The following is a 22,481-nucleotide window of genomic DNA, read 5'->3' on the forward strand; positions in this document are numbered from 1 at the left end:
GAAGCTCTCATTGCTACTGACTTGGTCCTTGTTTTCTAGGCCTTTTCAATGAACAGACTTAAGGGATCTTGAAGTCATATTGATACTTCCAATTTAAATTCAGTACTACAGTATTTTTACCTTTTTTGTTTGGTCAGTTTCTCTCATATTTGTATCATCTTTCTTCCACATTGAGAAACCTAGTTCTCTGGGACTTTGGGGGTGGTAGAGAGTATCAGAGTATCACAGTTACCCATTTGCTTTATCCCGCGTTGCACGCAGTCGTAGAATAAGTACCAGCCTCACCTCCAGCTGTGTCATTACTGAAATGTTAAATTTTTGTGGTTTTTTTACAATATCTCTGAGAATGTGAAACCTTTTTTTATAAAACACATAGCACTAATTTAGATTTTTCTCTGGAAACCTGCATTTCCATTTTATTTTTAAAAGTATTAAAAGTGTATTCCCTTGGACTTAATTAGAAGCTATACAGATCTAGTGACCTCTGTTCCAAACAGTTGGGACTAATGGAGGATTCTTGAGTGGTTTGAATCTCTGGATACAGGGTCTGTGTGATGTACTGATTTTATGTTGTTGATTTGTTTACATCCAGCTGGACGACTTTATTGATCTGAGAAGATCCGTATCTAAATAAGCAGAAGTCCTCATTTGCTGTCCACTGTAGTGGGTGACATGATAGTACATAAAAGTAGAAGAGAACAGTTGTGATAAGGATCGTTTCGTCCAATGAATGAATTGGCGTAAAGGTGACATAGGTGGTCTTTTCATAAAAATACTGAAGTTTTGTTTCACAGTTCACTCTGGATAGTTTCATAATTCATAATTTTAATACTTTGCTAGGGAATGTAATTTTGAGTAACTGTAGGAAATGCAGGGCCTTTTTGTTTATTACCAGTGATGGAATGCCGATGTTGGTAGAACATTATTTTAGGTCTTGGTGACACGCATAATAGCTAATAGTAGAAGGTAGCCCTAGTTGAATGGTAGGTACTGTTTTATGAGCTGCTCATACCATTTTTTTTCCTTTAGGCGAGGCAACCCTTGGTTGACCTCACAGATTGCAAAGACCTTGTCAGCCTACAATCCCTTATTTTTTTATTTTTATTTTTTACTCCTATAGCACCTGGTCTTCCTAGATGGTCTCCCATCCAAGTACTAACCAGGCCCGCCCCTGCTTAGCTTCCGAGATCAGATGGGATCGGGCTTGTTCAGGGTGGCATGGCCATAGACCGAGCTGCACATACCTTAACTCGTTAAATCCTCCCAGGGGCGCCGTGGGTGAAACTGGTTATCTTTCTCATGCGGACGGATGAGGGGACCTGCCAAGGCCTCCAGCCAGTCGACCACTGACCTCGCGGTCTAGGGTGGCGTGCCTGCTCGTACCCTGTATGCCTTTGTGCCCCAGAACAAATCTGAGAGAGGACACAGTCTCTAGCCAAAGAAAATGGGTTCTCGGAGGCAGCAGAGGAACGGGTAGAATCAGCTTTTTGTTACCTGGTTGCTGCACTTAACTCTCAGTCTTTTTTGTGGGTAAACTGTGTTTTTAAGTGGAAGATGTTCACAGAGTTGTAATGTGGTCTCAGTATTTCTGAACTCGTTTTCTCGTCAGAGTAGTTTCTTTTGACTAGTTTTTGGTCTCAGGCAAGTCCCTTGACTTTCTAGGTCTTACTTTTCTTCTCTGTAAAATTGAACTTGCTATTCCTGTAAACCTTCTCTACGCTGACTTTTATGTAATTAGAATATGTAATTTAAAAGTAGGATATTTGTAATTTCCTTCATAACTTTTAAAAAATTACAAATTGATGTTCGTTGTTAGAATATTTAGAGAAAAGAGAAGACTACAAAAAGAGAAGAAACCTCTTTATTTCTAAACTCAAGTAAATTGACTGTTAATGTGGTATATTTCTTTCCAAGTTTTTTCCTAAATATTTTTACTGTATATATTTATACATAATTGGAATTATTTTTTAACATTGTGTAATGACAAATCCCCTAAAGTTTCTAAAGCATTTTTAATGAGCGTATGATATTCTGTTGTTATTTTAAACATTGTGTAATTACTCTAAAATTGGGCATTTAGATCATTTTCAGATTTTCATTTGTGTTATTTGCCTGTATGTCTTATAATTTACTCAGGATAGATTTCTTGAGGATGACTTACTAGATTGAAGGGTACTCACTAAAATGTGTGGTTTATAATATTAAAATTTTTATATTTTAAAAGGCCTTGATATTTGCTCTTTTAGTTAAAACAGAACTGTGATTAACTAGAGCTAACTAACGAGACTCCTCACTTAGGTGGAGAGAGACACAAATACTTCCAACTAAGCAAGGATGTTTTTCCATTATAAAATCTGCTAGAGTATGTCCTGGGGTTGGTACTCGTTTACAACCAGAAGCTAAGCACATATCAGCGTCACCAGTGCTTTTAGGAACATGTCCCTCAGAAATGTGGGCTGGAGACAGCAGTGTCCTGATACAAAAGATACTTGATGATGTTCTTTCTGCTTACAAAGGCAGAGAAGAAGGTGAATATTTTTTAAAAGGAGAGAGAGTTTCAACAGCAAGAACTGCCGGAAAAGTTCTGTGCTTGTTTACATCCTTGGGCATTTCCTGTTTCGGAGGTAGAATTTTAAGGTCAACTGAGAGCCCCACACCAGGATCCTCTGAAACCTGGCTTGCCCCACAGCTAACTCTTTGGACTTATTCTGTAGAATCTTTGAGACTTTTGAAAAAACATTTCTAGAGCCAAATGTGATTGGTCTAATATTTTGAAATTTTTTTTTTTTTTTAGGCAAAGGGGCAGATTTGAGTAAGCCTCCATGTCGAAAGGCAAAGGAAATCCGGAAAGAAAGGAAAAGGTTAAAACTCATGCAGCAGAACCCAGCTGGAGAACTCCAGGGCTTCCAGAGTCGGGGTGAACCACTGTCTTTGTTCCCACCCAAGGCTAGATCCAACCAGCCCAAGTCACTTGAAGATTTAATGTTTGAATCTTTACCAGAGAATGCATCACACAAGTTGGAGGTACTTTGAAGGATATATATATTTTGGGTTTGTCTTATTTTTTGTTTTCTGTTGAGTACCTTATATATTTCCATTTGAGGTTATACTAATTCGTTGATGTGTTGCCGTTTAAATAATGAAAAATTAAAGTGAGTTGGGATGGAGTGGCGTTTGTACATACTAAGTCAACTGCTACTTGAGAGAAACTTCTTTTTAAGATTAAAAAAATAGGCAGTTTGACGAAAGTTGTGAAAACAATTGCAGTTTTAGCATGTTATTATGTGTAAAGTACTCTGGCTTTTTTGGTCTTCCTTGATTGAAATTTAGTAGTTAAAAGTGAAAAAGAAAAAATATTATTTAAATTTCATTTTTGGCAGTTTCGGTTTAGATAGCAAAAGATCACACTAGGCAAATCACTGTTTTTTTCTGTTCTAATATTCTGATCTTGATCAGGGCAGCAGATAGTATTACATGCGCAAGCCATCAGGTGGAAATTATCTAAACAATAGTAAATTGTGCTACTGTAAACTTCTTTCATTAATTCCCCCAAACCAATTTGGGCATCATATGAATACTTTGAGAATATTCCTATTATTTTTCCCAAATTGATTTACATTCCAGATTCAGTCTAGATTTTTCAGTATTTGGTATTTATAAATTTCTTTTCTAAAACATTAGCCATAATGATTTTATCATATTCTCATACTTACTTGATTAGTAACTGGTCAGCCTTTGAATTGATAGCTTGATATCATTTAAGAACATCACTTATCACTTCAGACTTGATACTAAAAATTAACTGACACAGTTAAAGTTAATGCTACTTAAAATAGTTTATGAGGAGTCTTTTGTCTTTTGATCATAAATAATAATGTATTCAGGGCACCAGGCATACCCACCGTAACAGTTCTACAGTAGGTAGCTTTTGCTTTGTGACCTAACGATACCCAGGACGGATAGAGATTTGTTGTCCACTGGGTGTCACTCTTTCTTCACGGAAGAGTTACTTCTCAGGGCAGACACGAAAAGTTCCCAGTTTCGTGTTTTTATTATATTCCATTTGATTTTCTGTCTTTTTCATTTTACTAACACATTTTAACTGGTTAGTAAATAATTAATGTTAAATGTTAGCCATCACTCTGTGCAATTACAGTTTTTAACTCATTTTCATTTTATATAAGAGTAATCTAAGACACAGAGAGATTAATGTATATTCTCAACCAAGATGATGACATTAAGATTTGAGTAAAGGAAATCCTGACTTTAGAGTTTTCATTCTTAATTATGCTATGAAATAGGAACACTTTGTTGTCCTATTAGAAATAACACATGAAATAGTGTCCAAAAATATATATTCACATTATTAGTCTTTCTGACTGAGATACTGAAGGTGGTTGCACACAACTAAGATTAAAGAGTATGTATTTGTGTTTGCGTCTCGAGTGCCATAAGTATTCTATCGTTTTATGATAGAGGCCGGCTCACATAACTCGGTCATAGAATCTAACTAGTCTTAGGATTTAGACAGGATCCTCTGCCTTCTTAATGAGTGTCATTTTGAGAAGTTACTTTGTTTACTAACTGATTGATTTTTAATATTAAAATATATGTTTATGCTTTAATATTTGTGTTAATACTTTTGGTTCTTTTTGGGTGAGAATAACTATTAATGCATATTCCATGGAATAAATAAATGTATTAATGAAAATTGTTTTTAACTCCTTCTGAAGGTGAGGGTGGTGAGATCATCTCCACCAAGTTCTCAGTTCAAAGCCACAATGCTGGAGTCCTTCCAGGTCTATAAACGTTACCAGATGGTTATCCACAAGCAGCCACCTGATAAACCAACTGTGAGCCAGGTCAGCAGGCCAAGTGTAATTTTTCTGCGCAAATGGAACTTTCCCTCCATTTGCTATCACTGTGTGAATCTTTGGTTTATTTTTGGTGCATTTTATTTATATCCAGTTTGCAGCCTATCTGCAAAGAGTTAGGACTATGGATTAAAGGACATTCTGAAAGTGCAGATTTTACTAGGGTCACATTAAGTGCCAATCATGTCTAATTGCAAAGTGGAAAAGTAACTCACAAAATGAATTATTTTTACTTAAAGTCACTATGTTTAGATGCATTTATCTAAAAGTAATGAATAGAGCTCTAAGTAAATATATTAGGAAAAAACAAAAAAACCTTTACTTTTTATGGTAGGCATACTTTGCCTGTTAATGGTTAGTATGCTTTATCTCCATTTGAAAGTCATGTGTCAAAAGGGTCTATAACAGCTGACTTACTCTTTCGCTGTGCTGCCCATACACAGCGGGCGGAACTGGAAAAGTAGACAGCACAGTGTTTCAGCAGAAGTCCTCAGCTGCTCGTGATGTTACAGATCAGATTACCTAGGGAAAATCCGAGAAGGGAAAAAGCTTAAAATACTTTATTTGTAGTGGTGACCAAAATAGTGGCCATTATCATTAGCATTATCATTGATATCAATGAATTATAATTATCAACTCTAGGGCATGCAGAAAACCACTGTAGTTGGGTAGAGAAAAAAAACCAAAGGAAAAGAGAAATGAACTGCCTTGTTCCTTCTGGGTTAAATTTGCATCAGCGTTAGTGCAAAGTCAGTGCTCCAGGCTGTGCCTGTCGGCCTGGTCCAGGTCCAGGGTCCATTCATTTGGTGACATTCCCAGTGCTGAGCTTTGGAATGGATTTGCGGAGATCTTACTCTGGCCTCACCTTCAGAAGCATGTCAGCAGCTGGAGGTGTTTCAATAGCATTTGCTTGTATTTTCCTTGCTCTGAAGGTGAGGTTAGTACCTGTCTCCTTTGAGGACCCAGAGTTCAAGTCGTCCTTCAGCCAGTCATTTTCTTTATATGTCAAGTATCAAATGGCCATACACCAGGATCCGCCCGATGAATGTGGGAAGACCGAGGTACCTTTCGTTAAATGTTTTCCTGTGTTGATGATATTGTCTGTGAAGAAGCGTAATGTAACTTTCTTATCTTTTTTTTATCTTTAAGTGGAGTGTATGTTACTTTCTACTCTAAGTGTGGATTACTGAATATATGTGAGAATGAGTCATACTTGAGAGCATTTTAAATCCTCAGAGTAAAGGATGTGTTCTTTTTCAGTCATCTGCCCAGGACCCCAGATGTAGCGTGTTTGTCTTGTAAGTCATGGGGCTCAGTCAGCAGACGTCACTGAGTGCTTGTCATGTGCCAGCCTTTGTGCCACAGCACAAAGGGAAGAGTCTCTGGCTTCAAGGAATCGATAATCAAATGAGAAGGACCGACCAGTCAACAAACATATCTTAACCAGAAGCAAGTGAGAAAGAATTAAATATGTTGAGATTGTATAGAACATCATTTAATAAGCATTTATCGAGAGCCTATATTTTTTAGGCTGGAGATATTTATTTATTTTTAATTTATTTAAATTAGCTTCAAGTATACAGTACATTGGTTAGTCATCTATATAGTTCATTAAACGATCCCCCCAGTTGCTCCCTCCCTCCCCTGCCCCTCCACCTAGCCATCATATTAATGCTAACTGTATTCCCTCTGGGTGCAGTTACTAATTTGTACTACTTTAACCCTTCACCTCATTCTCCCATCCCCCCAAACTCCCTCCCCTCTGTCCGACACCAAATTATCCACTATATTTGTGAGTCTGTTTTTGATTAGTTCTTTTTGTTCTTAGATTCTGCATATAAGTGAAATCATATGGTATTTATCTTTCTCTGTCTGACTTATTTCACTCAGCATAATAACCTCTAGGTCTATCCAAGTCGCTGCAAATGGTAGGATTTCATTTTTTTAATGGCTGAATAATATTCCATTGTATATATGGACCATAGTTTCCTTATCTAATCGTCTGTTGGTGGGCATTTAGATTGCTTCCATACCTTGGCTGTTGTAAATTGTGCTGCTGTGGGTAATGGAGTGTATAGATCTTTATGAATTATTGTTTTGGTTTTCTTTGGATAAATATCTAGAAGTGCAATTGCTGAGTCAAAAGCTATATCCATTTTTAATTTTTTGAGAAACCTCCATACTGTTTTCAATAGTGACTGTACCAGTTTGCAATCCCACCAATAGTGTGTGAGAGTTCCCTTTTCTCTGCATCCTCTCCATCACTTGTTTTTTGATTTACTGATGATAGCCATTCTGACAGATGTGAGGTGCTATCTCATAGTGGTTTTAATTTGCTTTTCTCTGATGGTTAGTGACCTTGAGCGTTGTTTCATATGTCTGTTAGCCATCTGTATTTCCTCTTTGGAGAAGTATCTGTTCAGGTCTTCTGCCCATTTTTTAATTGGATTGTTTGTTTGTTTGTTGTTGAGTTATATAAGTTCTTTATATATTTTGGATATTAACCCCTTATCAGATCTATCATTAGCGAATACCTTCTCCCAGTGGTTTTCTTTTTGTTTTGTTGATAGTTTCCTTTGCTGTACAAAAACTTTTTAGTTTGATGTAGTCCCATTTGTTTATTTTTTCTTTTGTGTCCCTTGCCCGAGGAGATACATCGACTTTGATGTGGCTCCTTTATATTATCAGATGTAGGTGTTACGATCAGCTGGACTTCAGGCGATTCTCCACGTTGATTATTTTATAATTAGGTTGTAATTTCACTGAGGACCTGGGAGGAGACGAACCCTGCTTTTACCTAGTCTGCCATCTTCCCAACCTCTAGGCTGGAGATATTTAGAAGAATAAGAGATTGCACAGTTGTTACGGTGGGACAGTGGTGTGTTGGAAGAAAGATGCCAACAGATGCAGAAGAATTAAAGTTTTGATTTGTTTGGTTTTCTTTTTTTTAATGACAGTATGTTAGCTTAAAAGCAGTGATTACAAGGAAGGAATTACTGCCGCACGTTTCCTGAGAGGGCTGACTTCTGGTCTCCCAGAGCCTTGCTGGTTAAAGCGTGGCGCGCAGACCAACAGTGTCTGGAATGCAGACTCTTTGGCCCCCGCTCAGACCTCCTGAACCAGAATCTGCATTTCGAACTTGGTTTCCAGGCTATTCGTGCGCACGCTGCCATTTGAGAAGCGCTTCCATTAGTCCTCCATTGAGACGTGAAGCCCTGGACGATTGCACTGACGGGTCCTAAGGGTCCTGCCAGGTGCAGGAAGCGCCTTTCAATGTCCTCAGGGAGTCCCACTTCTTTCTGAACAGTGGTCCTTCCTCCCACCTTGGAGGTTCTGGCTTCGTGCCGACTTGCTTACTGGGTGTGATAGTTGGGCCGGAACATGCTGACCGGATCTGATATGTTTACCAGTAAAATAAAGATCGCTTTGCCAGGACTCCCTCCCGTAGGCTTCAGGCCTCTGTGGAGTCCATTCCTGCAGACTAGGCCCAATGCCTAAGATGTTCACAGTGTAATTGGGAAGATAGGCAGGTAAGCAAGACCAGTGCTGGTAGAGTTAGCTATTATTGGATTAGTACGGAAAGCCAGCAGAGTGTGGGACTTCAGGGTACGAGGTTTTTCTGAAAGAGGTGACATCTGAATGTGAAATGATGAGTGTTTGTCAGGACAGAGAGAGAGAGGAGCATTCTCCACAGCAGGACAGTATATAAGAAGAATAAAGTGCCACGTGTGGAATATTCTTACAAAATTGAACTTGAATCTATCAGCTTCTAGGTACAATAATCAGTTCACAAAAAATACAAGGAATAAAGGAATATGTTAAAATGACACTCGGACAATTCTATAAGGCAAATGACCTAATTTCTTTATATAATAAGAAAACAGTTTTTTTTTTTTAAAAAAGAAATCTCTAAATTAAAAACTTTCAAAAACGTATAACTACAATACCATAACCACCCTCAGCAAATTTAATAATTATACATCTAATACCCAGTTCATGTTTGATTTTCTTTAGTTGTCTTAAAAATGCCTTTTTAATAATAGTTAGTTTGACTCAGGATTCATGTAAGGTCTATAAATCACACTTGGTTGACATGCTCTGAAACATCTTTTAATTTAGAACAAATTTCCCTCATTTTTGATAGCAGTTTTTAAAGGAACGGAATCATTTGTCTTGGAATTAATTTTGTTTCCTTCTATTGATTCTGTTTTAAAATACAAGCAAACATATATGTGGTATCTGTGCGTGTGAGATGTTTCCACGCGTGTTTTTATGTCGGCGTGTGTATATATGCGCGTTCGTAGTGCATACCATATCACTTACACATACACTCACACGTACGTGCACACAGCTCCGCCTCTTCCTTACACAGCTGGAGTGTGCCAGCCTCGTGTATGTCTCGGAGATCACTGCATAGCAGTCCATGGAGAGACCTTCATTTCCTAGCTCGTAGTCTTCATACAGCTACCATCATGTTTTTCAGACATTTATTGATGGCCATGTGTCTGTTTCCAGCCTTTCACGCTTGCACAGTGTTGCAGTGAGTGCCCGTGTGCATAGAAGTTTTTGTATTTCTGTCAGTTGTCTTCGTTATAGGTTTCCAGGTGCTGGGTCGAGGATGAATTTCTCTCCAGAGGGATTCCTCCCAGGGTTGTCAGCACACTTATGAGAATGCCTGCTCGTCCGGGGCCTGGCACGTGATCCCGTGTCCCACCCAGGCGCTTAGGTAGAGGGAGGGTCTTTATCTCAACTGCGTGTTTTAACCCATTTTCTGTTTAGAAAAAAAACAAAGTGCAGCTCGCCGCCAGCGTCCATTTAACTTTACGTAAACATACTCTTTGAGGCTGAAGCAAATCTGACTGGTTTTCAGTGTGAAAATAAAATATAAAAACTTCTTGGAGTAATTTCTAAACAGAACTTGTCTCTAATCCTAACATAAATCAGATTCATCAAATGAATCTTTGGCTAACAGCTGTTCAAGAACTGTTAACATGCATGGGAATGCTACGTTTTCTAGGATTTGATCTTTTCAGCGATCAAGAATTACTATATTTTGTAAGTGGAAACACCACTACTAAAACCAGGGTGCTGTAAATAGAATGTCATTTGTTTCCAAAGACTATCGCTATACTAGAGTGATGCGAAAATAATAATAAAAGCGAGGTATTTCGTGGCACACTTTGGGGGTGAGGTCAGGGCTCTCATTCACGTCATCTCGGGGCGAATCCTGCAGTTGCAGGCGCTGCCGGTGAGTAATCTCGGGGCAAACGGGAAATGGGTTAAAAGGAGTAGGATGGTCCCCACGATGTCGGACATTCCAGAATCCTCCCTGGTACCGAATGTCCCTTTGGCGGTGGGTTTGTGTGGGAGGTTTTTATTCGGAAGGGATGAGACTGCGGGCAGAGCCAAGTGAGGTGCGTGATGGAACTTGACGTGAGCAATGGGAGGGAGAGGCCGCAACAGAAACTGAGGAGGTGGCGGCGGCGGCAAGGATTTGGTATTTAGCGTGAAGGAGGATGTCTGTGGAGTTGGGAATGGAGGGAGAGCTAAGAGTTTCCGAGTATTTCATATTGAAGGAACCTAATTCTTGTCATGGAGTACAAAAGTAATTTCGCCTTGTACGTGATGACAGTTTTCTGCATGAGTAAATGGCCAGCGTTCCTGTGCTCAGAGGCAGAAAGGAAAGCCAAAGAAACTTTTCTTGAAAAGTGTGACAGTTCTCCTGACTTGCTTTCGGGGCTCCATGCAGCAGCTCACTGTGGTGTGGTTTTATTAATACAAGAGGCAAAACTAATTTAATTATGTTTAAGAAAATACATTTTTTGCTCTCATAAGACATTTAAATAAGTCAGCATACTAACTTGGGAACTTGAAGCAACCATATCAGTGCATAAAATCCATTTTGACTCTGTTGCTAACCGTAAAATAATCATTTAAACATCTCGAAAATTTTTTGAGAGATTTGATGAGAAGATAAATAGATTATTTTTTGAGAGATTTGATGAGAAGATAAATAAATACAGATTGCTATGATATCCAAAACAGGAATTCAGTTCTTTTTGCTAACATCTTTAGAAAAGTAGCGTATCATTGAAGATGGTGAGTTTGTGTAGGACTGCATAAATTAGCATGTTTGTTTCTATTACTATTTTCGATCATGCAGGTAGATGGATTTTCAGAAAATAATACAATATAAATGAAAACGAGAATAATTTGTGACCTACCTTTGTGTATTACAATATGAAACCAGCTTTTAAGAATCTTTGTTTTAGAAAATACCAGTAATTCCATATGATATAAATGTGGGATTTCTAGCTGAAATTTTGTCGATATTATAGAACATAAATGTTTATTAAGTGCCGTTGGTTCTGTAGAATAATTACAGTCGATCTCAGCTCTTTTGAGCAATTTGAAAAGCGGACTGTGCTCAGGGCTCCAGTAGTCTCCTTACACCTCTGAAGCACTGACTCAGTTGTTTTCCAAATTTCATGATAGACTTTCAAACATAAAGGAAAATGGAAAGAATAGTGTGCTGGTGACCTGTACAGTCATCACCTAGGTACAGCAGTGGTGACCGTTTCCATGTGTGCTTTATCTTTTTTGTGTATGAATCGTTTTATTTTATAATGCACAGTATGACATTTTACTCCTAAATTCTTTACCTGCCATCTCTGAAAATAAGATGTGCTTTTCAAAATGTACTGTCATTCTTACACACAAGAAAGTTAACAATAATTTATAAATATCATGTAATATATTTATGTTTGTATTTATGTTTTACGTGTTTTCTCATTTTTAAAAAATCAGCATCTAATCTAGGTTCATGTATTATAGTTGTTATTTTAGATTTTTTACCTCTAGAACAGCTTCTATTTTATATTTTTGTGATACTGACTTCTCCTCAACTTTTTACTTTGAAACTCGAAATTTATGAACAGAAAAGCTGAAAGAATACAATGAACACCTATAGATGTTCACCAAATTTCATCAGTTGTTAAGTTTGTCACATTCTCTTTTTCTTTCTTTTTTTACTGAAACCATTTGGTAGGAAGCTGTGGATAACACATCACCTGTAAATACTAAGCATGCTTCTCCTAAGAAAAAGTCTATTCTACATAACCACAGTGTTTATCATTCTTAAAAAATTAATAAACTGTTAATAGCAGAATTCATATTCAGATGTTTCCAATTATACCAAAAATACTTTTTATAGCATTTAAAAATATATAGTATCCAGTGAAGTTTCATGCATTGCATGAACTATTATGTTTATGTCATATTTATAAGATGGTTTAACTTTCTTTAGTCTTTTTTTATTTTTTTCTTATGACAGATATTTTTCAACAGTCTAGGCCATTTGTCTTTAGACTGCCTTATATTTGGGATTCGAGTGTTTCTTAGTGATTGGATGCAGCTTAAATGTTTTTAGGCATAGGTGATGTGTACTTAGAATAAAAATATGTGTACTTAGAATATAAAATACGCTTTATATACAAAACTACACGGAAGTGTTCAGATACACGAATTTTTATGAATTGAACTTACTTGAAACTGGCTCTCAGATCAAGAAGTCGACTTCTACTGGCCTCTCAGAAGTCTCCTCCCCTCCTTTCCCAGCCACTGCCGGTGCTCTCTTGACATGCAAACCTGTAGAAGTTTTGCCTGTTTTATGCTCTATGTGAATAGAACTGTATTTGTGTACTCTTGCGGTTTCTTTCACGCAGCATTGTTAGTGCAGTTCATATATGTTATCACATGTTGTAGATTGTTCAGTCTCTGCTGTATAGTGTTCACCTTTTGAATATACCGTAATTCATCAGTTTCTGCTGTTGATGAGAGTTTGAGTAGCTCCTGGTTTGAGGCTGCTGTGAAGAGAGCCACACGTGTACATCTTCGGACATGTCTTGGCAGACACATGGGTTCATTTCTGTTGGGTGTCTGTCTAGGCAGAATTGCTATGTCTGGGGTATGCAGATGTCCAGCCTTTTAGAGATTGCCAAACAGTTTTTTAGGGGTTGTGCCAGCTTTTTTGTCCAGTTGTATCATGTCAGATGGCACATAATGTCATCTTGTCCTTTATTTGTCCCCCCCCACCTTGTCCCTTATGTGTGATGCTAGGTCTGCTCACTTGAGTGGATGGCAGCCATCAGATCTCTCTATTCAGTGACATTTTCACTTTTGTAATTAGATTTTTCCATCATAAAGGCACATTATATCCTTACTATTTAAAAAGTAATCTGTGGGATTATGTGGTTGAGATATTGAATAACTTTTTCCCCCAACAGCCTATCATCTAATCATTTTAGCATCTTTTGATGTTCTTTGCCTGAATCAGTAGTTATGGGAAAGTGGGAGGGACTGCAAAATGGTGATTTAATTAATTAAGAAATCAGACCTTGTCCAGCTGGTTCATGAGAAGTGTTCCATTTGCATAGCAGAAGTAGGCTAATGGTGTGCCCGTTCCCCCTCTGTAGGACAAGCATGTGATGTGATTTTGTGTATATATGTGTGTACATAATATCATAGTTGCATTGTTATAGGATGAAAGGAAATTTGATTTAAGTTTTAGAGATGTATGTTCCTATCCTTCCTTCTGTTGTGAGGTTGAGTCTTTTTTTACCTGAAGTGTAGTGGGGGAAGATGGAAGGTAAGCTCATCTTGAGTGCTTTGCTTATCAGTCACTGTGTGGTCATGTGTTGGGGTGTATCCAGTGTCAACCAGGGAGGGCTCGCTGGTGGCATCGTTGTTACTACCCCGCCTTTCCTTGTCTGTGACCCTCGGGGCGAAAGGTTTGACAGCCACCCCCATTGACTTCATTCTCCTTCTGTCGTGTTGACTAGAACCCTTCTTGAACTGTTTGCCCCACACTTTGTTATCTGCAGTGGACGCCTGCCTGCTTTTGATGAGCTTCCATTAAAGATCTGACCGCGGAAGGATTTGCTTTCGCTGGCATACCCACTCCCTGTCCAGTTAGACAGAGTGGGGTTCTCAGGCTCACAGCCACCCCATTCCCTGTTTTCATTTCTCCTTCCGCTCTGTCACACATTCACAAGTTAGGAACCAGAGAACAATCATTGAAGGTGAAAATGGTTTATCACCTGCTAGTGTCTTTGTCGGCACTGGAGCCACATCTGGCGTAGACTGTTCAGATCGCTTACAGCACAGCAGCCCGCTGAGGTCGCCGAGCCCGCCGAGCCCGCCGCCGAAGCTGGTGGAAGTGTTATCCCAGGCCACAGGTACCCAGTCGAATAACGTCGGGGCAGGCTTTCTCTGCATGCTTGTAGGTAATCATGATGTTCACAATGTTACGTTTATTTTTAAAGGAATCTTTAAAAGGCTTAAAGAGAAAAAGGTTAACAAACTGGTTTTTTAGAGCAGTTATAGGTTAAGCTTTTTTTGAAAGAAGTTCAAGTATTTGCAAGTCATAGTCTTAGGATTAATAACTCAATCTGAATGATATATTTGCTCTTTAATTTAAAAAAAACTTTAAAATTGGAAATTTCAAGCAAAATTTTGCAGTCAGGGATGGGTAGAGTACAGTGCACCTGGGCCCATCACTCAGCCTCAATACTGCCAGTATAGCCTTATGTCTCAACTTTTTGTTTGTCGGATTATCTAAAAACATTTTCCTGAAATTGCCATTTTTTCTGTACTTTTTTCTGATTTCATCAGGTGATTTCATTTAAATTTGAAACTCAGAGTGATTAAGGTTATTTCATGGGAAGCGCTATTTCCTAAATTCAGAGAACTTCCTGTGAGAGACTCAAATGTAAGGAGACCTCCACTTCTGGTGGATGCTTACTTTGGGGAAAGCAGTTTTGTATTCAGGCGTACATGGTCAGTCAGCAAACGTGGTAGTGAAAGTGAAAGAATACAATGAACACCTATAGATGTTCACCAAATTTCATCAGTTGTTAAGTTTGTCACATTCTCTTTTTCTTTCTTTTTTTACTGAAACCATTTGGTAGGAAGCTGTGGATAACACATCACCTGTAAATACTAAGCATGCTTCTCCTAAGAAAAAGTCTATTCTGCATAACCACAGTGTTTATCATTCTTAAAAAATTAATAAACTGTTAATAGCAGAATTCATATTCAGATGTTTCCAATTATACCAAAAATACTTTTTATAGCATTTAAAAATATATAGTATCCAGTGAAGTTTCATGCATTGCATGAACTATTATGTTTATGTCATATTTATAAGATGGTTTAACTTTCTTTAGTCTTTTTTTATTTTTTTCTTATGACAGATATTTTTCAACAGTCTAGGCCATTTGTCTTTAGACTGCCTTATATTTGGGATTCGAGTGTTTCTTAGTGATTGGATGCAGCTTAAATGTTTTTAGGCATAGGTGATGTGTACTTAGAATAAAAATATGTGTACTTAGAATATAAAATACGCTTTATATACAAAACTACACGGAAGTGTTCAGATACACGAATTTTTATGAATTGAACTTACTTGAAACTGGCTCTCAGATCAAGAAGTCGACTTCTACTGGCCTCTCAGAAGTCTCCTCCCCTCCTTTCCCAGCCACTGCCGGTGCTCTCTTGACATGCAAACCTGTAGAAGTTTTGCCTGTTTTATGCTCTATGTGAATAGAACTGTATTTGTGTACTCTTGCGGTTTCTTTCACGCAGCATTGTTAGTGCAGTTCATATATGTTATCACATGTTGTAGATTGTTCAGTCTCTGCTGTATAGTGTTCACCTTTTGAATATACCGTAATTCATCAGTTTCTGCTGTTGATGAGAGTTTGAGTAGCTCCTGGTTTGAGGCTGCTGTGAAGAGAGCCACACGTGTACATCTTCGGACATGTCTTGGCAGACACATGGGTTCATTTCTGTTGGGTGTCTGTCTAGGCAGAATTGCTATGTCTGGGGTATGCAGATGTCCAGCCTTTTAGAGATTGCCAAACAGTTTTTTAGGGGTTGTGCCAGCTTTTTTGTCCAGTTGTATCATGTCAGATGGCACATAATGTCATCTTGTCCTTTATTTGTCCCCCCCCACCTTGTCCCTTATGTGTGATGCTAGGTCTGCTCACTTGAGTGGATGGCAGCCATCAGATCTCTCTATTCAGTGACATTTTCACTTTTGTAATTAGATTTTTCCATCATAAAGGCACATTATATCCTTACTATTTAAAAAGTAATCTGTGGGATTATGTGGTTGAGATATTGAATAACTTTTTCCCCCAACAGCCTATCATCTAATCATTTTAGCATCTTTTGATGTTCTTTGCCTGAATCAGTAGTTATGGGAAAGTGGGAGGGACTGCAAAATGGTGATTTAATTAATTAAGAAATCAGACCTTGTCCAGCTGGTTCATGAGAAGTGTTCCATTTGCATAGCAGAAGTAGGCTAATGGTGTGCCCGTTCCCCCTCTGTAGGACAAGCATGTGATGTGATTTTGTGTATATATGTGTGTACATAATATCATAGTTGCATTGTTATAGGATGAAAGGAAATTTGATTTAAGTTTTAGAGATGTATGTTCCTATCCTTCCTTCTGTTGTGAGGTTGAGTCTTTTTTTACCTGAAGTGTAGTGGGGGAAGATGGAAGGTAAGCTCGTCTTGAGTGCTTTGCTTATCAGTCACTGTGTGGTCATGTGTTGGGGTGTATCCAGTGTCAACCAGGGAGGGCTCGCTGGTGGCATCGTTGTTACTACCCCGCCTTTCCTTGCCTGTGACCCTCGGGGCTGGGGTGAAAGGTTTGACAGCCACCCCCATTGACTTCATTCTCCTTCTGTCGTGTTGACTAGAACCCTTCTTGAACTGTTTGCCCCACACTTTGTTATCTGCAGTGGACGCCTGCCTGCTTTTGATGAGCTTCCATTAAAGATCTGACCGCGGAAGGATTTGCTTTCGCTGGCATACCCACTCCCTGTCCAGTTAGACAGAGTGGGGTTCTCAGGCTCACAGCCACCCCATTCCCTGTTTTCATTTCTCCTTCCGCTCTGTCACACATTCACAAGTTAGGAACCAGAGAACAGTCATTGAAGGTGAAAATGGTTTATCACCTGCTAGTGTCTTTGTCGGCACTGGAGCCACATCTGGCGTAGACTGTTCAGATCGCTTACAGCACAGCAGCCCGCTGAGGCCGCCGAGCCCGCCGAGCCCGCCGCCGAAGCTCGTGGAAGTGTTATCCCAGGCCACAGGTACCCAGTCGAATAACGTCGGGGCAGGCTTTCTCTGTATGCTTGTAGGTAATCATGATGTTCACAATGTTACGTTTATTTTTAAAGGAATCTTTAAAAGGCTTAAAGAGAAAAAGGTTAACAAACTGGTTTTTTAGAGCAGTTATAGGTTAAGCTTTTTTTGAAAGAAGTTCAAGTATTTGCAAGTCATAGTCTTAGGATTAATAACTCAATCTGAATGATATATTTGCTCTTTAATTTAAAAAAAACTTTAAAATTGGAAATTTCAAGCAAAATTTTGCAGTCAGGGATGGGTAGAGTACAGTGCACCTGGGCCCATCACTCAGCCTCAATACTGCCAGTATAGCCTTATGTCTCAACTTTTTGTTTGTCGGATTATCTAAAAACATTTTCCTGAAATTGCCATTTTTTCTGTACTTTGTCTGATTTCATCAGGTGATTTCATTTAAATTTGAAACTCAGAGTGATTAAGGTTAGTTATTTCATGGGAAGCGCTATTTCCTAAATTCAGAGAACTTCCTGTGAGAGACTCAAATGTAAGGAGACCTCCACTTCTGGTGGATGCTTACTTTGGGGAAAGCAGTTTTGTATTCAGGCGTTCATGGTCAGTCAGCAAACGTGGTAGCGAAAGGGGGAAAAGTCACGATGGGTCCATTCTGACCTTACGGAGAAATCCAAGGAGATAATAGATTCCTGGGTTGTGGTCTCACGCCAACCACCAGGTGGTGCTCTAGGTCCAGCACCGGTTTGTGCCTTGACCCTGGCTCAGCCCTGGTCCTGTGCGGGGCGTGTAAGCTGTGTCCACAGCCTGTGAGATATGGAGAAATGCTTTTCCTTTGCCATTGAGGCATTGAATATGGTAATTAACAAATGCTTCTTTGCTTGTTAAAGATTTCACTATTTTCCTGAACTTAACTCATAGAAGCTTTCAGCTTCATTTTTCCTTCTTAATAGTCTTATTCCGTGTATCTGAAAGTAATAACTTATGTTTAGAAAATTAGTCACTGTATCAGACTGACACTTTCCTTTAGGTATGCAAACAAACCAGACATTCATGTACTATTTTATGAATTCTTGTCATATAATTAACAAAATTTGAATGAAGGCAAACTCTGAGCATTTTGAAATTTTTTTTCTCCATATTTTTGAGGCCAGGGCTAACTTGTTTGAACAAAGTAGAGGGCTTAGGAAATTATTTGTGCAATTCAATCAAAAAAGCCACTTTTATGAGCAACCCCTAAGTCAGGGCACTTTTGTATTGTAGGCTGTCTTAGAACGTGTTGTAAGACTGAGTAGTTCAATACCAAAGCTTTTGAATCATTTATTTAAATAAATTAGAGCAGAGTCACTGTGTATCCCCAGCATAATGGTAATTTGGGGGGAACTGCAAAGGGGTTGATTTAAATTAAAGCTAGTAGTGGGAAACATTTTTTCTTAAAGTTTATTTTGATCAATAATTTCTAAAAACTTGTGTCATCAGAAAATCATACCATTATACAACATTAGAGACAAAAGGATCTTAGTGATTATAGAGAATTAAGGTAATTTGTCCAAGATAACTTGGGTGACTAGTGGCAGAGTAATGTCTACAAATTTCAGTGCTTTTTACACTGGACTACGTATTGCCATAAGAAAAAGTTACAGTGAGCCTAAAGAATTCATATAGAATAACTGATATCAGTGAATGGAAGTTCACCAGAAGCAAATTTTCCAGATAATTGAAGCATCTTTATTACTAAAACTTTATGTTCTCAAATCATGTAAAATGACAGTTTTTCCCAAATGTATTGCGTTCTTTCCCATCTTCTCAAATTGAGTGCTGAGCAGGATTTGCCCATTAGTAATGTCCTGTCTTTTATTTCCATGTGCCACATGCCCTCGAATGACCGCTTTTCCCTCTGAAGTGACTCTGTTTTAATCTTTTCTCCTTTCTGTTTTTGCTGTCAATTCTGTGTTAGTTTGTCTTGTTTTTGCTGTCAATTCTGTGTGTGTTTGTCTAGTTTTAACATTCTTTCCATTTCTGATTTGTGGTTTTTTAATGTGTGTTTTAAAATATTTATTGAGCACATAGTGTGTGCCAGGTACTGTTTGAGAGGCATTTGGCACAGTTAGCAAATGAGGAAATGAGATAAGGATCCCTCGCTCTTGTGGAGCTCACGGTCTAGGGGAGGGAGAGTCAGAGACAGGCATTAAATAGGAAGCATGATAAGTGAGTAAATTACAGCGTCGGGTCAGCGGGAAGGTAGAGCCAGGGGTAAGGGAGGCGTGGAAGTGTTCGTAAGTATCTTGGAAACTGGAGCACCAGGTTTATTGCTAGTAAAGTAACAGTCAAGGAGAAAATGGCCGAAAGACCTTGAGGGACTCTGCTGTGAGCTGGGGACATAAGCACTGGGAAATGCCTTTTTGATTTTTATTGTGACTTGTATTGCTTTCTTTGGGAGTTTTATGTCTGATTTGAATGTCTGAAATTCTAGAGTAGCTTGATAATTGACTTCTAGGTAAGTTACAACTTAATATAAGTGTAACAATAACTATTACAGTTAATGTGTACATACTTGTATTTTCCAGAAGTCGAGGAATGAGAGAACGAAATGGAATGTTAGGTGTCAAATGGAATGTTTGGCACGAAATGGGTGTTGATTCTTGATTAACCACCTGTATGAGGACAGATGTGCACAGTGGTAAATTTCTGGGGTCGAATGGTGTGACGATGATACCAGTACTGCCAGACAGTGCTTGTTATGCTTATAGTTCCGTACATTTTAGGTAAGAATATGGATAACAAGAAGGCCGAGTAGCATCACTGGTGACAGTGTGAGCTCTGATCAGATATTCCTGCGTTAAGTCTCAGCTTCCCCACCTGTATTACCTGTGTGGCTTTGAGCAAGTTCCTCATTCTTCAGCTTTCTTCACCTCAGGTTCCTCATTTGTAAACAAGGGCAGGGAATAGTACATTGGGGTTTGTCGTGAGGATTAAAGGTAAAGGTGCTTGGCTAAATAGTCATTGACTAAACTTTGGTTGCTGGAGTGCACATGATGCTAAACCATTAGGAATCATCAGAGACACTGAGGGCAAATCAGTGATACTTCTGGCCATCCAGTTAAAAGGTGTCACGTGTTTTAAATTTTAATATTAGGTTAGAATTAGTCCTTTCAAAAGAGAAAAGTAATATTCAAATCTGTTCAGTTTGGTTCATAAGTTTGCAATTTTAGTCTCTAAATTAGTTTTCTGTCACAGATCCTATAAAAGGTATTATTTGGCGAAGACGTGTATTTCTTAACTGCTTTACTTAGAACTGGAGACAGGGATGATGGATGTTTCTGGTTTTTTACTCTGGTGATTGAGCTTCTTGCTTATTCTTAGAGCAGATCTTGCCTTTTGAAAAATTAGCTTTATTAGACACCCATAATCTATAGTATACTTTGTGCTGTTACACCGACTTATAAAAATACTGTGCCAGAGTCAGAAGAAACACACATTGCCCAGCAGCGCGCCCGGGATGGCAGAGACCCAGTGAGCAGTCGCTGAATGAATGAGCAGCTGAGTTGACTGTTCTTAAGAAACAGCTGGAGAGAGAACTCGTCGCCAAACGGAAAACTGATCAAAAGAGAATAATGTTCTTGAAACTTGTGACGCGAAGCAAAGGGAAAATTCAAATGATGTCAAAAGCTCTGGACAGTTGTTTTTCTGTAATAAGTAAAAGCTTCTTTAGTTTTCTGAGCATTGAGAAATTCACCTACAGCGGTTTAACCACGTTTTAGTGAGTGCGAAGCTCATGTGATGGGAATAACATCGTGAACACCATTTGTCTCTAGTTGTGTTTTAGGTCTGCATTTTCCATTAAATCTGAGAAGCTTCGAGTTTTATGACCTCCTAGTAATGACTTGACAAGTGAACAATACTACCTATTGATGACTGATCTAAACAAGGAAAGTTGTGTTTTTGCTGTGGTAATTCATTTAATATGCCAAATAATTTTAGGTAATTGCTTGCAGGATTAAAAAGTAGTCGGTTTTCTTCTGGTCAGTAGTTATAAAAGTAAAAAATTATATACACGATTATTTATCCAGAGCATAATTCTTCCTTTAAGGATGTGTAAAAGTAGGGAATATATTTGTGTAGGTATGTAAATATGATACACACACATACAAGCTTTTCTGTGACAGTCATTTTAGAAATAGTTCAAAATTTCATACTTAGAATGGCTCCCATGTTTCTTTCTCTTTGGCTGTGATTCTTCTATTCAACCAGCCGTATAAACATTTAATTCCTGGTATGTTCCAGTCTCTGTGGGAGATTTTAGGGATGCAGAGATGAAGAAGTCCTGGTCTGTTGTACATTTTAGCTGACGAGTAAAATAAACTTATAGTACATTCAAGAACTTCTTTTCATAGGTTTGCATTAATGTTGAAAATGTTAAAATACTAATAATATTAAAAGTTACTGGAAATAAATGAAACTGTCATCACGTGGAGATATTTGATCTTGCTTGGAGCCAGTTGGTCTGATTAAGTATGCAAGCAGTATCAATAACCATTATTAATATAATCAGGTTTTAGTTTTTAATAGTTGTTGGTAAGATATTCTATTAGTATTTTGAACAGAGGGCTTTTAAAATAAATTTTGTCATGCGGTTTTCTTCTAATTTTTATGTCTCGGTTTTGTGGCATTTTCTGCTTATCTCTAATTCATGTCATTCAGATTTTGGAGGCCCCTCAATTTTTCAAGGTCAATTTGAATTCTTTTACCCAACTTAGTGTCGTTTAAATGATAACCTAGTTTTGTCCTCAGTCTCTGCCAAGTTTCCCTGCAGGAAATTAAAGGACTGACGGGTGTTCCTAAAAAGATATAACAAGAGGGCCACAGGTTGCTTCTGCAGTGACACCAGCTCCTGGTTACTGGTGACCGCTTCTCTGTCGCAGTTCTGCAAAGTAGCCAGGGGGCCATGAGGAGACGTAGGGAAAAAGAAAGTGTGAACATTTATTTGTTTATGAATCGATTAATTCGGAGGCATTTAAACAGCAAATATTCGTTGAGTTCCTCCTTTGTGCCAGGCATTACTTTAGATACTGGGGGTGCAGCCCCATTAACAAGACAGAAGCTAGTGAGGAAATACGCAATGCAGCATGCAACACAGCGACAGTGATTTGCGCTAACAGGAAATGAACAGAGGTGAGGGATAGAGTCGTGCTGGCGATGTTGGACCAGGGTATCGGGAGGGGGCCCTGACGACAGCGGCTCCCTGGCGGACACCTGGACGAAGGGCGCGTGTGCGTCCGCAGGAGATACTTCTCAGGTTGATGCGCGAGTGCATGACCTGTTCACAGAACAGTGGGGACCGTGGCGAGGCTGGAGCACAAGGCATGGGCACCTCCCTATCTGTGTCGCTCGTGAACATTTTTTTTTAATCCCCCTCATTCTTTTTGCCCTTCGTTGGCCGAATT

The 22,481-nt window shown here is 38.7% G+C and overlaps 1 protein-coding gene and 1 non-coding gene across 2 annotated transcripts in view; one reads left to right on the forward strand and one right to left on the reverse strand.

The window, feature by feature from the left end:
• Positions 1-22,481, forward strand: part of ATE1 (arginyltransferase 1) — a 148,742-nt gene that overhangs the window by 14,901 nt on the left and 111,360 nt on the right. The window contains exons 5-7 of the mRNA XM_011359304.2: positions 2,795-3,024; positions 4,734-4,862; positions 5,807-5,935. Of these exons, the coding sequence (XP_011357606.1) occupies positions 2,795-3,024; positions 4,734-4,862; positions 5,807-5,935 (488 nt within the window). The remainder of the gene's footprint in view (positions 1-2,794; positions 3,025-4,733; positions 4,863-5,806; positions 5,936-22,481) is intronic.
• Positions 1,112-1,230, reverse strand: LOC111739102. Its single transcript, XR_002780104.1, has one exon. It is a non-coding gene; the product is annotated as a 5S ribosomal RNA (ribosomal RNA).

The sequence above is a fragment of the Pteropus vampyrus genome, unplaced genomic scaffold, assembly GCF_000151845.1.
Source record: "Pteropus vampyrus isolate Shadow unplaced genomic scaffold, Pvam_2.0 Scaffold46, whole genome shotgun sequence".
NCBI lineage: Eukaryota > Metazoa > Chordata > Mammalia > Chiroptera > Pteropodidae > Pteropus > Pteropus vampyrus.